The sequence below is a fragment of the Thalia democratica genome, chromosome 3 (assembly GCF_965202585.1).
Source record: "Thalia democratica chromosome 3, ktThaDemo2.hap1.1, whole genome shotgun sequence".
Taxonomy (NCBI): Eukaryota; Metazoa; Chordata; class Thaliacea; order Salpida; family Salpidae; genus Thalia; species Thalia democratica.
The window spans coordinates 52,515,480-52,533,937 of record NC_139167.1 but is presented as its reverse complement, the minus strand read 5'-3'; the positions used below and the strand labels follow the sequence as shown (position 1 = coordinate 52,533,937).

The window sequence follows — 18,458 nt, the reverse complement described above, 5'->3', positions numbered from 1 at the left end:
ATAAAAAAAGATGTTCTGCAGCCGCAAACTTTTCTTGTAAGATAATAGTAAAAGTACAAGATTTTAAGAGTTAAGCAACGTTTTTTCGAAAATTTCTAAAAAATCAACAAAATGCTTAAAGTAGATCAAAAAATAAGTAGTAATCAGCTTAAAGACCTCAGATGCTAATTAAAATTTACATTTACGACAAAAATATTATTATGAATATTTTTTTTTGCGCTTGAGTATGATTAATTTTTTAAAAAGAATAAAACAAAACTAAACTACAGTTACCTACTACTAAAATTTGATACCAGACAAAAGTATTTACACAAAGTTTTTCGTTTTTACATAATTTTTTTTAAATGCGATGACGCCTTAATAAAATACAACAATAGATTATATTTGAGTAAGGCGTTTTCACATTTCCAAATGTTTAGTATATGAACGAAATGCTTTATGTAAAAAATTATCTGTCTGGTATCTTTTTACAGTAGTTTTAAATTGTAAGGAAATTTAGAATGAGTTTAGTAGTTTAAAAAGGTGCAACTTTCTCGGATAGTTGATTTTGTTTTGGACACTGACGTTTATGCGGTAAATTCTACCAAAAAGAATAATGTTATATATTTTAAACCGTGAATAAATTTATATCGATTGTTTTTTATAAAGCTAAATAAATAAAAGTTAAGTTATTGTTAAAGTTTAGCTGTATGAAATTAGTTTTACTACATGAATACAACACTAATAATGACTAATCTACAAAATATATGATTGAGGTTATGAATTTTTTTTAAATCTAATAAAATGTCTAATGATAGGTTATAAGTTTAACTGTAAAAATATGTTTTTTCTATATTCTATTTGACAAATTTTTGCTCATTCATAAGTTTTCAAATACCATTTTAGAGAGATATACTTTTCATTAGTCATTTAAAAAATGACTAATGAAAAGTCGAAACGTCAACGTCACAAGTATGTAATAAATTTTAAATCTACAATGTGTATAACTCTAAGATGGTATTTGAAAACTCAAACAACCCCTCCTGTATTTCATTCATAAGTATTTTTTTAATAATAATTTTTTAACCAGCAGTGCTATAATAACTGAAACAAAAAAAAATATAGATTATAAAGTTTAAACTTAAACGAAACAAATAAGTTACTAAACTGCGTAATTATAAAACTGTTTCAAATCTTTCAAAAATAATCAAATTACTATATTTTATTTAAAGAACAAAAAATTCTTATTATTACTAAAATGGGTCTTTGCCAATAAAGTTTAATCAAAAATTACTGCTTTTCTCATTCATATCTAAAGAAACTTAAGAGTAAGAGTATAAAAATTAAACAAGTTTATATGAATATTTTAGTCAAGGTCTTTATCTGATATTTATAAAAGTTTAAATCGTATATTGAAAAATAAGCTAGTAAATACTTGATTTTCCTTTTATAATGTATTCAACCTTTTTCTTATGTGTTTACAATAGGCGTTAGCTATTATGACGTTTTGTACAACAGAAAGAGTGCAAACATCGTTGTAATTACAAGAAAAAAAAGTTATAGCTTAGTTTAATATTTATTTTTTATTGGTACTTTACTTCTGGTATAGGTTTATTCCCTTACAATATAATTCTTTATTAAGTACGGACATGTTTAACTTTATAAATTGTTACTGTAAATGATATTTTACTTTTAAGTTTTAAGGTATAAACCGGAAGAACAGTGACATTTACTGATTTTTAAGCTTAAACTGTGCCATTGTAACTTAGAAAATTAGAAAGGGGAGCTAATTTTTATAGTTCTATACTAAGTTCATTTTCAAAATCTGACATACGTGAAATGAAATAAAAGCTGTGTTATAACTTTAAATTGTGATATAATCTCAAAATTTGTTTTAGATTAATGTGTTGACAACTTTAACGATAATTATCGTTTTTAGTTAAATAGTAGTAAAATTGATCGCATATAAATGTAAATTAGTTTTAGTATTAAGTAGTGAAAAGTGTACAAGAACTACAAAGTTAATTAAGACATTGTAACTAGAAATCGCTGTTTAGAACGTAACATTTGGACTGAATGAGTTCTAAGTTTTTTAGTTTTGTAACAAAAATAAAAAGTATATATTGAGATTTATAAATCTTAGATGTTTGCAAATAGGTTTTAGGTTGTTAGCATAAAAAAAATTTTTAAGCTTATTACGTACAAATTTTCATCTTGTTTTTGAAATAAAAATTATAAAATAAAGTAACAGTAAAAAAAAAACTGGTAAAAAATACATATCAACATAATTAGTACTGAGAAATGTTTTACTACATATTTATTTATCGTTTTAAAAAACATTCGACCTTTTACATGTTTACAATAGGCGTTTGCAAATATTACGTCTCAACACAGTAGACTGAGTACAAACATGTTTTAATTACAAAAAAGTTAGCGATTAGTTTAACTTTTATACAAATTTTAACTAGAATATAACTTTAGTTATTAACAGTGTAAAATAAAATTGTTAGATAATAAACTTTATTAATATGTTGTTGTATACATATTTTTTTTACTTTATCGTATGCTCCGAAAATTAAGAATGATCAAAAAAAAAAAAGTGAAGCATATTATTTTGTTTAACAAATCATAATTTTAAGCACTTTAATTTAATGTCCTTTAGTAGTTATAAACTTTAAACATTAAAAACTGATAAAACTTAACAAACTGTACATGTATTGTAGAAATTTGACTTGGGAACAGCCTATAGATGTTTTTCCTAAATTATAGATTGATTTTTTACATCAGTTTTCTATCGTTGCTTATAGCTCTCTTTAAGCTGACTTTGGAAAAAAAGGTCTTTGCACTAAATATTAAAAAAAAAGGCTAATGAAAACAAGTATGAACTTGTAAACAAGCAATTGTTTGTTTTTTTCTAAGTTATCCAAAAATATTAACTTAAGGTAAATGTTGTTCAAGTTTATTAGTTCTAACATCAAAACTATATAATTAAATTTAAATAAGCACATATGTTGGAGTTATATACTTTTGAAAGCTTTATAGCGTTGCAATTAATTCTGAATGATATGATTAAAATTATTTTAGTAAATGGCGTATATGATGTCTTTTTTTATACACTTCGGTATAGGAACCATTAATTAATTTTTGTTTAAAAAATTCGCTACCGTAACTTAAAAAAATATAACTGGTAATCATTTACTATAATTTACAATACAAGTTTTAAGTTTTTTACACCAGGAATAATTTAAAACCTGTGTTATAAGTTCAGATCTTGATTAAAACTTTTCAGTTTATTTTAAATTTTTATTTTGTTAAATAAAGTACAATGATTGTTTCTAAATACAATGGTATAAAAAAATTATCGTTTAGAAACTTTTTACTTTTGTGTTGAATGGTGAAAAGTGTGCTGAATTACAACGTTTTAAAGAATACAATTTAGATAATGTAACTTATTTTTGTGTTAGAAATAAGTAGTAATAGTTTTTTACAAGCATTATTTGTTTGTAGCATAAAACTTATTAATTAAAAGCAAAATTAGACCAGACATTTTAGTTAATGAATAATAAGTAAATATTTGAGAAGTTCTGCCTTAATAAATTAGACATGTAGAGACATGTCATTTGATTTGTACAGCTGTAAATTCATCTTTTACTAGAAATTAAATGTCAAACTAGCATTAAATAAAATAACATTCAACAAAATTAATTGCTTTATTTTTTTTACAATGTTTAAACAGGTCACGGTGTACTTGCAACCAGCCATTGACATACAACTGTCACAAAAAGCTTTATATACTATTTGAAGTTAACACTTAGTTTTATAAATAGAATAAAACCTCATAAGGTTTGTATTTGATTTAAAAATAGTTAAAGCTTTAATTTATAACAAAACTTTAGGACTGAAAAAATAAGAAAATGAAATGTAAATATCATTACAGGACTAAAAAGAGAAAAAAAATATTACTTCAAGAAAGTCACATTTACACAAAAATACCTAAAACATAAAAAAATTGTTGTATTTTTATTAAGATACACATTTTTAAATTTGTATATAGATGTTTGCGAAAAAAAAAACTCTGTGACTTGTGTTTTATGAAATTAACTCTTAAAAATACCCTACATTGCCCTCAAAACACTGACGAATTTTCAGAAAGAAGTTTTTTTGTTGGAAATAACTTTCTTTTCTTTTTGAGTTTTCAAATAATGTTGACTTTTTTAAATAAGCACTTATTAAAAAAACCTAAAAAAAATGTATTAATAAAAAATGTTTTAAAATATATTTTAGCAGTTGCTGTAAGCCTTAATTTTGACATAAGTTTTAGAAATTTTCAAGTAAATTTTAAACTTCAAAAGAGCAAAAATTTCTTAAACTTAAGCTTAAGTAAATTTTAAAATAAATAAAGCAGAAAACAAATAAAAACAAATTATACAGTAATCTTCCTTTATTCTACCAACATATGTTTCTGTGTGTCAACGAATCAACACACTTCATCTGGGTTCTGTAAATAAATAATTATTGTAATGAAGCATAGAATAAAGTAGGTGTATACATGTTAAAATAAGATATTTTCGACAGATAATAGTTATTAATAGGTAAAATACTTAATATTAAATCCGACTGTTATAAAACTATATATTATATGTGATTATTAAGTCTAAAATAAGTAAAGTTAGCTAAATTACACAACATAACAACAAATTATAATATAAACAAACAACTCACGTTAATGAAAAAGATAACTGATTCAAAATTTATTGTCGTTAACTAATGAAAAATACATTCATTGCAACTAATAATTACGTCACGATGTAAACGAGAATATTTAAAGTATTTAATTTGTATTGCGAAGAACATTAATTTAGTTTTTATGTAATCTATTTAAAAAATAAAAAAAAAAACATTAACCAGTGGATTTAATATTAAGTATTTTACCTATTAATAACTATTATCTGTCGAAAATATCTTATTTTAACATGTATACACCTACTTTATTCTATGCTTCTATTCTCTCATTACAGTAATTATTTTTTTACAGAACCCAGTTGAAGTGTGTTGATTCGTTGACACACAGAAACATATGTTGGTAGAATAAAGGAAGATTACTGTATAATTTGTTTTTATTTATATTCCAGTGAAGTTACTTCACTAGGATCTTTTGTTAGCAGACAATTAAAACTATATTTTGAACAGTTAAAGCAGAAAACAGCATTTAAAAAATTACTCCGAATCTAAACAATTAAATAAAATTTTACAACAGTTTTTTAGTCACTAAAATAGTCAATGGCGGTTGACCCCCTTTCAGCCCACAGTGGGTAAAATTATTTTACATAGATTAACTTGATCATTTTTCGAATAATTAATATCGTGAATTACAAGCTTTTAACAAAAAAGCAGATATTTTTTGTTTTATCTAACCTGATAATTCTTTTCCGGTGTATGTATAACTTTATAAACATTAACACAACTCATAACTTAGAAAACTTAATTTTAATTGAACTAAAAACTTAAAAGCCTTCTTTATTATTGCTTTAAAAACTTTAAATTACCAACTAGTTTACTGTAGAAAAAAGGAAATATATTAGCTTGTTTTGCATTCATTTACTTCTGATAAAATTTTGTTGTTCTAAATAACTTTATTGTACTATTTTGCTTTTTTTTTTCGTCGTCTATCCTGATATAGTCAAATATATAGGTAGAGGTATATAGTTATAAACAACTTAAAACAAGTCAATAAGACTAAGTTTTTTGTTCAGTGTAACGTTTGTTCTACATCTAAAACACTATTAAACTACTATTTTTATTTTATAAACTATTTTGAGTAACATGTCATATTGTGTTTAGTTTCATTTAGCATGTTTTTTGTTCTTCTTACACTTATTTTTGTAAAACTACGAACTCTTAATGCTAATTATTTTGTTTATTTCATAACACAAAAAAGATAAATTAAATAGTTAGTGTGTCGCTCAATGACCGAAAGGTTTTTCTATAAACCAGGACCTTTGACCGAAGTATTTGAGCGTTGAGTTTTTTATTGTGTTCAACTAATTAGTATTAATGATAATAATAATTTATAACATAACTAATATAAATTTCTTAGAGTATTTTCGACTGAGCTTCGTCAGTAGAATACCTGATGTCAGTAAAATAAAATTAAATAAAAGTAGATTTTAAATAAAATAAAGTAAATTTAAGCTTATAAACCTTCTGTAATTGCTAAGTCATTTTGAAGGCTTAAATCAGTTTTTTAACAGTAAACTTATTTTTACTATAACTAATAGCTTTTAACAGCTAATTTTTTTCAACTATAATTAAATTGAATGCAACTATAAGTTAAAAAATTCATTAAAAGTCAACTCAATTATAAGTAATAAATTAAAAACAAACAAGAAAAAGCTTTATAAAGAAAAATATGCTATAAAAAACATTATATTGTTTTATTTTTTCGTTTGGCTTTGTTTTTTTTCTCTATAACTTGAAGTCTTATTACGTTATATCTTAAAACGTATTAAAGCAAACAAGTATTGCTTTAGTAGAAAGTTTTAAACTAGTTTTCTGTTTTTTCTACTGTTAAAACAGCTTATAAAATATAAGCTTGAGTACACTTTTCATTAACTTTAACAAAAGCCTTATGAACAGTATATGAAACATGACAGTTGATATTTAAAAAAAAAAGTAATGAATTTAAAATATTGCTGACTGAATCCTTGAAAATTTTAGGTCTTTAAATTCGAATTCCAGAAATTTTGTGTATCTTCTTTATTATAGGTTCTCTGGACTTTAAAAAAAAGCAAGTAAGTTTTACCTTATATGTTATAGCAGTGGTCGTCAAGCTAATCAAATTCTGTGTACACCCAGCTGCAAAAAATAAAATCGATGCACCCCAAGATCTAATTTTGTTAAGCGCCGCTAGTGGTGTGACTACGTAATTATTTTATTAGTGCATTTCTCCTTAAAAGTCATAAATCAGTTTGTATTTACATGCAAACCATTTAAAAACTGAAGCTGAAATTTTTATTTCATCCTCTTTTTAATTGACCTCTTTATTTGTTTTACTTTATTTTCACAATGATATTTTAGTTATATGGCTTTGTCTTACATACTTATTAATTGAACACTTCTTCGCAATTACTTCAAAATCCCCAATTCAGTATTCTTTAAATACTTTACTAAATATTAACTACATACTTAATCTAACTCTATGTATTTTTTTTGTAATTTCAAAATTTCGTGCACACCAAAAAAAGTTTCGTGTACACTAGTGTGCACCAGTGTACACCTTGATGACCTTGAATTATAGGACCCTCAGTATTATATAAAATTGCCCTAAAAACACCCCTGAGTCCCAATAAGAAAACAGACGATGATAATGCTATTATTTCTATTTTTCAAAGAACTTATATTATTCTAAATTTTAGACATTTTATAATCTTTTTCACTTGTTTTTGTGTAATTGTTTGCAAAGTTTAACTTTGATGTAAAACTAGTATTTACTTCAAGTAGCGTTTTAAATATGAATAACAAAAAATAGCTACATTTAAAGTAATATTACTTCTTAAATACTTAAAGCAAAAACAAAAAAAAAACAATTTGTTTGCATTTTAAAAGGTATAGCTTTAGATCAATGTTCTAGTCACCAAAAAAGCTAATTACCACTTGTTAGCCCAATGTGACCGGTACTGTCTGTTATTAGAACACCGGAATACAAACTATATAAATGACTGAAAAACTAGCCTAAGCTCTACTTAACAAGTAAGTTGATAATAAATTTCAGTATCGAATTTGCAAAAGTACAAACCATAAAATAACTTGTAAAAGTAAGCAACAGATATGTCTAGATCTAGAACGTTTGACTTTAGAATCAGCCTGTCTACTAATGTTCCATTAGAAAAAGCTGCAGATAAAGTTACAGATGTTTTCACGCAAGTTTTTTTTTAAAACTTTTGCATTATTAAAAATAACCAAAAACGTGTTTAGGAACTTATTGAAAACCTGCTCACAAAACATACTCATTTTTAACGGAGAAGTGTACAAATAAATTTATGAGTTATCTATGGGGTCAACCCTGGCTGACCTGTTCGCCAATTGGTTTGTAAGTAGTTTTAAAAAAGATCCATTACAGAAATCTATAAACCTATAACTTACTGTAGGTAGGTGTATTAATGATGTATATTCTTATTTTCCAAATGCAAAAAATCCAATTAGTTAAATGGTTTATCATATACAGCGAAAACCAATACATTGAGTCAACCATTTTTTCTAAACATAATAAATAGGAATAAAAAAAAAGTGTTTATCACATAAATAAATATGAATTTATCAAACTTTCATATGTGCACTCTGCAATTACGGTACTTAAATTAATTTAATACTAGCTCATACGGAGCAAATGTTAGTATCTAAAGAGTTTAAAATAAAGTAACTAAAAATTCAAATTAAACATTTTCTATCAAAAACACATATCCAATAAAATTTGTAGAGAAACAAGTTAAAGAATAAGTAAGAAAAACTATAAAAACTAGAAGTAAATTCAAAAGTATAGTTAAGCACGCAGTACATATAATATTTAAGCATTCCTTATACTTAAAACATTTTAAATAACTTTAGTACAACCATGAGAAAAACTTTAACTATAATGGTATTATAATGCTATTAGCCTTTATATATATAGAGTGTAGAGTGGAAAACGTACGGTGCGGGGACTGTATCCGAACTGCTACTAAATTATTTTCCCCGCGACGCATTTTAGCTGGGAAATATTTAGTATATAAAAAAAAACTGAGCTTATTAAAAACTAATGTTTTACAAAAATTCTTAATTCATTTTTAGTACTTATTCAACGAATGTTTTATAAAGTTTGCTTTCAAAAAGTTTCTTGATTTCATTAGTACATTTTTTAAATTACAAGACCTGTTAAGCCATTTTTTAACTAGTCTAGCTTGCAAAATATTAATTTGTTAAGTTTTGTCTGCCGACTAATAAAATGCTAACCACTACTTAAGTAAAACAAAAGTTTTAACAGTTGCCATCTGTATTAGTTTGTATGTCCGAGAATATATGTTAAAGAAACCGAGTAACAATTGTTTGATAAAATAAAAGAACACACTATACCAACAAACAGTACAGTATTTGCTCATATTGAAAACCGTGTTTTTTTTTTCAAATATCAAAAAACATTTTTAATTATTTTTTTTATTTTTCAGTTTGATAAAATTTGAGTAACTTAATAGTAGTTAGAGCTACAATGATTAAAATGTTAATTTTTAAGCTTAGTTAATAGCTTGGTCCTGATAAAAGAGATCAGTAGTTACATTTGATTTTTTAAATAATCCATTTTGTTATAGTGAGTGTTTTCTTAGTTTTCGCAATATCTAAAAATTTTTAATATAATATTTACTCTTATTTTTTGTGATTTTGATTTGTAGTTTAGTTTTGAAAGAATTGCTTATCAGTAAAGTTGTAAAATAAATCAAAAAATTTTAAACGCGAAACTAAATCTATGCAAACACAATTAAAATTATTCTAATACACATATCCTGCTTAATTGTTATGGTCACTGTTTCATATAGGTAACTTAGAAATAAGTTTTAGTTTTACAAGTTTTTTGTGCAATATTTTTTTATTTGTGTGATTAAGTGCATCTGCTTGTGCTTTAAGATTTTAGCTTAAAGAACTGGAAAACATTAAAACCATACTTAAATAAATATTCTGTTAATTTTTTGATTAAGATTAAAAATTATATTTATTTAGTATTTTAAACAGGTACTTAGATTTGTTTTAATATAACAAAGTACAGAACACTTATTTTTAGTAGAATAGTGTTTTTTTTTTCTTCTTTTTGTACTTCGTTAATACTTTTCCGTATTTGAATAAAGAAAAATCCAACTCTTTACAAATTTTTCGAGTGGTGCTTTGTATCTTTAAAATATTTTTTCTATAAAATAGGTGGATAAAAGTCATTGATCACATTTTGTGGTAGCTAAGGAAAATCTATTTTTTGCATTTACAACACCAACTATTTAGTTGACCAATCTTCTACGTTCATGATAAATTAAAAGTTTGGTCATTTAATTCCCTCAATGTTCCTAAAAGACAATGAACTTCTCCATAATACCCTTGACAAGAGCATCCTAGACAACCCACGACCGGTTTCGTCCTTATTAGGACTCATCAGGCAGGTATTTCTCGCGAGTACACCTACCTGGTGATTCCTAATAAGGATTAAACCGGTCGTAAGTTGTCTTGAATTCCGTAGTTGCTTGTCGTATGGTGTAGTTCATTGTTATTGTTGGTGGTGGATAAAGTGATCAATTTCTAATAAAAAAACTTTAGTTTACTAAAATAGTTTAAATACATTTAACTATGCGTACCATTCTTTTAAGTTTGTACTTATACTTTTTGTTTTCATTTATACTATATTGTATATAATACTAGTCAACGCATCCTTTCTTATTTGATGATAAACGGTAATTAACAAGATTTATTTAAATCAATACGACAAGAAAAACTAAATTTTTACGTTTTTAATTGAAATAAGTTTGAATAGTGAGTTAGGTATCATTCTAAGATCATCATATAACGTAAAACACTGTACAACAGTAAACTCTATATCAGGGGTTGGCAGCTCTTTACAAGTAAAGGGATAGTTTTCCTAAAAAGTTTGCTCGCGGGCCGGAGTTTTTTCAAATAATTCTAGTAATCATTAAAAAGAACTACTGTTAAACAAAGTTCAAAAAAATAATTATAATGAACCACTAGTAGTACCAAATACTAAAGTAAGAGCCTAATTGTCGTGTGTTGCTCGATGACTGAAATATATGTCCAAATATAAGGTCATTTGACTAAACTATTAAGCTTAGATTTCTTTACTGTGTTCAAAAAACTTACTTATTCTTTATCATAAGTTTTATCCACAAAAACTTACGTTTCAAAGTCATTATTTAGCTAAAAAGTACATCGCGAGACTTATATTTTCACTTTGCAGGCCGCAGTTTGCCTACTGCTTTTTGTGATAGTTTAATACTTTCTTTTTTAAGTTATTTTGATATAAATGTTACTTTGAAAACAATTGAAACCTTTCAATTAGTATATCCTATTTGTCTACGTTAACATTTTTACAAAATAAAATACTTCGTTTAAGTTATATATTTTTGTCAATAGAAAGATAAGGTACTTTAAGTTACTTAAGACTCTACCACAACTAAAAAACGGCAGAGTATTTACTTAAGTTATCAATAAATACACTAAAAAGTAGTTAACTTTGTAAAAAAACAAATTATTACTAACCTAAAACTAACTGAAATTTTTGCTAGCCTTATAGCTATTAAATGCTTGAATTTTATTAGCTATTAGATATTTAATATAGTGATTTACTTTTGACTGTCTTTTACTACTTACAGAATTCTGTTTGTCTTTTAAATTTTCAAGCTAATACATCCCTTGGCGTTTATTTTTTGCTTTTGACATAAAAGTTAAATAATTTTCATTGTTTCATATTTTACAATTTTAAAATATTTTAAAAAATATAGTTGTTTATAGATTCACATATAACAAACTACTTTGCTTATTTAGTCTGTACAATAAACAGTACCGTAAAATAAATTTTTATACGTTAAAAAGGAATTTTTTAAATAGATGTAAGCAGAGCTAAAACTTTTAGGATTTAACTTAGCTATCTAGTTGGTATAGTAAACAATGCTGTAAACAGTTTTTTTAGATAGATTAAGTTCAAAACATTGTGAAAAATCTTGTAATGCAGCATATCGCTATTACTTAGTCTATCTATAGGTAGCTTTAAACTAGGGGTGGGCAACGTAAATAATTGACGGGCCGGATACAAAAAAAATTAGTCCTCAGCGGGCCGGAGCATTTCGAGTAAGTTATCTACCGGATTGATTCAGTTGGATCCGTTTTTAGATCCGGATCTTTATTCAAAAATGTTTTCCTGATCCGGCTAAATACTAATTTTAGACAAAATTCGTATCCGAATAGAACTAACTTCAAAAGAATTGGATCTGGCCGATGCTAATTGATTTGGTGTTTTAAAATTTTGAATCAATTTATTAATTACCAAGGTTCATAAGTATAAAATTTTAAGTTAATTTTTATCAAGTACTCATAATTCTGTATTTATTACAACTCTGGACCGAATTAATACTAGTTAGTTTTATAAAAACAATAATTTACTTACTAAAAGTTACTCGAGCCTAAGATTTAAAACTAAAACACTAAGAATTTTTAACTATTCAAAATTATCTAATTTTGGTAATCCTTGGCTCGAGGCTACATTAATAATATTTTTCAGAAGTTAACTGACATTCCAATATTTAACTACAATTTTTTTATTTAAAAAAACTTATAAAGATTCATTCAAAATTTTGTTAGGTTGTAAACTGTTATTACAAACATACACAAAAAAATTTCCTAAACTTATCATACTTTAAGTTAATGAGATATTGTCTGAAATATTGTCATCAGTTGGTCATCATTAAACTTAACCATTTAATTATTCAAAAATTCCCTAATTAAAATATCAATAGCAGAAAAGAGTGCAAACTGTAGTCTCTACTTGAAATATTCTACTAAAATGTAAAGCTGAGCAGTTTTACTTAAAGTAGGTGTCAATGTTATTAAAAACTACTTTTCTTAACATTTATAAGAACAACTCACTACACATCTGGGAAAGACATCAAATTTTTACGTGTCAATTTTTATGAAAATCATTATGATATGTAAGATCATCAAAGTTAGTTCAGCAAACAATTTTTTTTGGATAGTTTGAGAAAGAATTAATTCAACTGACTTGAAACAGAACAAGGTACTATAACAAAAGAGTGTTTTTATTACTACAAAAGTTAAAAGCCATTTTTAAAAACGTTTTTAGGTTAAAGTTTTAATGTTTATTTTGTGAAAATAATCTAAAAAAGGTTTTGTACAAATTTTGTAATATTTATATTGGCTTGTAAGATTTCATATAAACTTTGAAAATGCCTAGCGGGCCGGATAATCCACTCGCGGGCCGGATAAATTTTGTCCGCGGGCCGGATTGCGTTTAAATTTAAAAAAGGTTTGGCGCCGGTTATTTTGACTTCGGGGGCCGGATCCGGCCCGCGGGCCGTACGTTGCTCACCCCTACTTTAAACTATACTTAAGCGTCTAAGTACAATACTGTTAATTGTGTTGATATATACTAGTATTTATCACTAGTTTCTTATAAAACGCTTTTGTAATGAAAATGAATATGATTTTTATACAGAAGAAAGTTGGTTTAAAAGAAATAAAAAAGTTTTATAAAATTTATAAAATAACGTCACTTAAACATAAATGAACTTTGAAAAAAATCTTAAATTTACATTTAAACAAACTTAAAGTTGTAAAAAAAAGTATTTTATAATGGATTTAAAACTTTATCCTACACACATGTTACAAATTATTAAAAAGTAAGATCATATAGCTACAAATAAGATTGGTTGGTTGTTGAAATTTTTAGCTTTAGGTGAATTAATTAGACTTAAAATCATTAGTAGCAGAAACATATTTATCAACGCAGTTGATTTCATTTGTAATTACATAATTTTTTATTAAACTTTTCACAAAATAAAATACTTTTTTATGATACCAAAAAAATTTATTTCTTTTAAGTTTTTTAAAATAATATTTTTTATTACAAACAAGACAATAGTTTTTAATAATAAGTTAAACAGTTTTCATTACTAAGTAAAAAATGTATAAGTCCTTATTTCAACAAGTTTTCGCAAACAAATAAAAAGTTGAACAGAGGTTATAAAATAATAAAGTTAAATCATAAAGCAAAAATATATTTTTGAAAATGTGTAATTAATCTTTTTAGTTTAATATGTTGAGAACTTACGGCATTGTTTAATTCTAACATAATAAAGTGTTATGCTTTGTCAAGCTTAAATAGTAAAATCAATCTCATAAACATTAACAAAAGGATTATTATTATATGCAGAAACAGCTAATTTCATTGTACTCCTGTTTTTTCTTTTAACTTTTATTTCGTTTATGGCAACAGCCCAGGCTTTCGAATTATCTTTAAAGTCGAGCGGAATTTCTCTGACGAACTCCCCGTATTTATCAAACACAACTAATTCTAATGACTTGTCATCAACAACAATGATGTTACCGTCATTATCGACTTCTATTCCCTGAAAACTCACGCACCCTGGTTCGATTTTGCTGTTTTTTCCTGCTTTGTCAAATTCGAAAATTTGCCTTCTAGACCTCAAGTCAATGACCTGTTTTGAGTTGAATAATTTTAGTTGAGAAAGTTTTAATAAATATGAAGTTTGTTTTTCTTGATTATTTTATGATCTTAGTATACATTATAATATTTTAAAACCGTTTATTAAAGTAGTTTGTTTTGTTTTAATTCGAAAAAATCAAAAGGCATTAAAAATTTAGAATTTTTTTACACTACTCTACTGTCTAGTTTAATTCAATATTAAAACTTTGATATACCAGAACCTATTTTTATAAAAAAAAAACTTAGTCTTTAGCAAAACGAGATAAAAGAGGTAAACACTAAATAATAATAAAATGAATTATAAACGCTAAAGTTTACCTTGACTGTATCTGTACTTTTGTCAATCACATACAATTGATTTGATGAATCACTGGACAAAAACCAAGGAGAAAACCTAAGCATATTAAATTAGTTTCAATTGAAAATAAGAAAACATTTATTTAAATTACTTTGTACTTTTCTTCAAATTAGTACGCGGAGATTTAACTTTTATAAGCGAAGCTAACTGGTTTGATCTCGTGTCCCATACAGCTAAACAGTTGTCTTCCGATTCAGTGCTTGTTGAAGCTAGTTTACCAGCCTGAAAAATATTAATTGCTTGAAATTTATTTAAAGCAACTAAATAAACCTGTACAAAGTACTTGCAACGTTTAGTAGTATACTAGCATTAGAGTGTTTAACAATATTGTAACTATTTAACTTAACACAAAAAATTGATTGTTTTCTTAGAAATTGAAAAATATAAATAATAACTACTTAAAAAAAGCTTAGAAATTTAAAAATACTTAGTCTAAAGTGTTGTTTGTTATCTTTTTAAACAATATAAAAATACCTAATCTAAGTGTCTTAGACTAAAAGTTAAGCAAAGTTTTTTAAGTAGAAAGGTAAAACGTAAACTATTGACAAGCTAAAAAAGACAGTCATGTAAAAAAACTAAAAACTACTAAAGTACTTAATTACAAAGCTGGTGTATTTGTTTATATATATTTCAACTAAAAACTAATAAACAATGAACTTTACCGCAAGATCAACAACAACAGCATCCGAGACAATCCTACGACCGGTTTCGTCCTTATTAGGACTCATCAGGCAGGAATAGTCGCGAGAAACCGCTATTGTGATCTTAAACAAGCGGGCTTAAGTACTAAGTACTGAAGCGACCGTTTGTGGGTAAAGTTGAAAAAATGACACAGTTATATCATTCACAGCTCAACGTCTCAGACATTGTCAGCTTGTTGTGAGATTATAGTCTGCGCTCGTTTGATCAGTTTTAGCCAATATTTATTTCGGCCATCATCAACAATGTTGAGATGTTGTATGCCATCGATAATAAACAATGAACTTTACCGCAAGATCAACAACAACAGCATCCGAGACAATCCTACGATCGGTTTCGTCCTTTCCTACGACCGGTTTCGCGACTATTCTTGCCAGATAAGTCCTAATAAGGACGAAACCGGTCGTAGGATTGTCCCGGATGCTGTTGTTGTTGATCTTGCGGTAAAGTTCATTGTTTATTATCGATGGCATAAACTAAAAACTAAGAAATAAAATTTATTATAGAAAACTAAATAAAATAATTGTAATCAAAAGCTTTAACTTTGAACAACAGCTGTAAAGTGAAGATGATCATTAATTAAAAAACATAACTTAATTTAAATAAAATTAGAAAATTCAACAGCTTGAAAGCTTTATCTAACTTCTAAAGAAGTGATATGACAAAAGTTGTGTAATTTCGAATTTTGCAGCTTAGAAACCAAGCTTCCTTCAGAAGTCATCAAAGAAACTGCATCTCCATTACAAACTGCTATCTGGTCATTGTTTGTGTGTGTTACTCCGAACGAACTCATTTTTATTCCATTATCTGTTTAAATTAAAGTTATTTTATTAAATAAAGCTAAACTTTATACTATTGTAGTATATTTGTTGATAAAAAATAATTTACAGCTTAATTATTCAACTATTGTTTTTACTTATACAGTATTTATTTTAAATAAATTTCTATACATAGCTATTATACAAAAAGGTACAGTAGACTACCGCTTAAGTACGCAAATTGAACCCGACCAAACTACATTGTGTTTACCAAACATTTTCAAAACATCAATGTCTGTACATTTGAATTAAATTATGACTTATCTATGTTGTATTTGTAGGTTTTTTTAACTTTTTCATCTAGATTTATTTGTTTTATAGCTTTGCAGCTAAAACATCATTATTCTTTTCACTTTTCTGCAGACACTACATAAGTATTTAGTTTATTAACATTTAATAACAGGACTGTAACAATCTCAGGCCACTTAGACTACTCAGGATTACTCACCCTAGTTTAAAAGTTGTGAAAGTCTCAGGCTAACTCAGCAAGTTGGCCATTTTGTCTTTCTGGATAAGTGCGTACTTAAGGCGGGGTGCGTACCAAAAAAAGTGCGTACTTAAGCGGTAGTATACTGTACTTGCTAGTCATTGAAAATTAAATAGTTGTACAAAATATAGTTTATAAATTAGTTGATTCTATACTTGTTTTAACTTTCATTTTATATAAATTTATTTCAAGACGCAAGCTGTAGTTGGATAAAGACTAATTATGTTTAAGATTAAACACAAATTAAATACAATTGTAAAAAAAGTATTAACTGTAAGGCCTATGTTACACTTGTAACTCACTTAGTGTGTCGAAAGTATTTATAATGCTTCCATCTTTTTTGAAAAATGACACTTTTCCTAAAGGGTGACGCTTTGTGCTAAACTCGCTGGTGACTAAAACTCCATTAGCCTTATTGTAGCTTAAGTCTACAACATTGTTGAAACCATTAGCGTTATTTTTCTATAAAAAACAGATTTAAATTACTGTTTGTGATATTCTTTTTCTAAGTTCAACAAATATTTAACAAAAATAAAATTTAGTACTAAGTAATACTATATAATGGCATTAAATTGAGTTCCAGCTTAAAAAAAACAAGCTTTTTCTCAAAAACTTTAAAACAATTTTAGTCAGAAAGTAAATTAAATTAAAAAATATATTGCATTGAAAAAATATTTCAACAAAAAAGCTTAATTTTAATATAGTAAAACTTATAACTGCTACTTATAAAATAAAACAATTAACTAACTTCTGCAAAAACACCATCTGCAATAAAATCATAGTTGTCGCTTACTGCATGTTGTAAGTCTTTAAAATTTTTCGAACTTATTTTGTTTTTCAACTTTGGTTTGACAAACTTGTATTTTAATTCACTCTTTTTGTTCACAGAAAACAGCGAGTTCAACAAAGTGCCACTATTACTTTTAACTGACCATTCTTGTTGTTCCATTAAGTGTTTATATAACTCCTTACAGATTTAATTCAAGCCAATTAATTTTTAAAAAATCAAAAAATTGAGCTGAAATAAGCTACCAGGTAAAACAAATAACGTAAATTTGTTTTTAAAGTTAAGCTGAAGTAAATTCTTACAGTGAAACAAGCGTGTTTGCCCAACACTCAGTACTCTTAACTAAGCCTCTTGTCTTTTGTGCCGACCTTTTGTTTTTACCTTTCACTCAATAAAAACACTCCTGACTTCTGTTTGCTTTGTCTTAAACGAGCTACTGTTTGAACTCAATGTTCCAAAAACTTTATTTGGTTTAGTAGCTGCACTAAAGCTTATTTCATTCAATTTTTACTAAACTAAACTTGAAAAGTACAAAGTAAACTATCGTAAGAAAAAAGTACTTTTTATTTTGGCCATAACAAAATTCACTTGTAGAGGATTTGTAAGGCATTGTTAAGCTTGTTTATACAGATGATGCCGTGTTATTTTTGATGGGCAATTTTAACAATGGCACGTATTAAAGTATTTGCTTTGTATGTGATAGTGAGTGACAAGATAAAAATCAAGTATTTGCTTTGAACAGATAGCTTTAAAATATTTTTTTGAAACAAACTTCAGAATTTTTAAACCATAAGTAGCTAAAAATGGTAATATTAAATTGTAAACGATGTTTTATTCATACTTTAATACAAAAAAAAATTAAAAAAAAACTTAAAAAAAAATATTTTTGATAGTACAAAAAAGTGTAATATTAAAATAAAAACAATTCCATAAACTATTTCTTGTATTAAAGTTTCGTCTAAAGTAAGTTTATTAATGATTTTCTAATAAGTTATATTTATAAAATTAATACTGAAGTACTTGAATTTAAACTTTGTTAGTTCACTCTGCCAAATCATAGTTTCAAC

At 26.1% G+C, this 18,458-nt stretch overlaps 1 protein-coding gene across 1 annotated transcript; it reads right to left on the bottom strand.

Annotated features, from left to right (window-relative positions):
* Positions 1–13,786: 13,786 nt before the first annotated feature.
* On the bottom strand, positions 13,787–17,643 carry LOC145831875 (uncharacterized). Its single transcript, XM_082939226.1, has 6 exons — positions 17,353–17,643; positions 16,907–17,066; positions 15,943–16,106; positions 14,692–14,822; positions 14,561–14,636; positions 13,787–14,234 (listed from the first exon to the last, which is right to left on the bottom strand). Exons 1-6 carry the CDS (start codon positions 17,551–17,553, stop codon positions 13,893–13,895), a joined length of 1,074 nt encoding a protein of 357 aa, XP_082795352.1. The 5' UTR covers positions 17,554–17,643; the 3' UTR covers positions 13,787–13,892.
* Between the last annotated feature and the right edge of the window lie 815 nt (positions 17,644–18,458).

Coding starts and splice junctions, on each gene's coding strand:
- LOC145831875 (XM_082939226.1), bottom strand. CDS start 17,553: ATGGAACAACAAGAATGGTCAGTTAAAAGTAATAGTGGCACTTTGTTG. Junction 17,067..17,352: donor CAGATGGTGTTTTTGCAGAA/GTTAGTTAATTG, acceptor TGTTTTTTATAG/AAAAATAACGCTAATGGTTT. Junction 16,107..16,906: donor AAATACTTTCGACACACTAA/GTGAGTTACAAG, acceptor TAATTTAAACAG/ATAATGGAATAAAAATGAGT.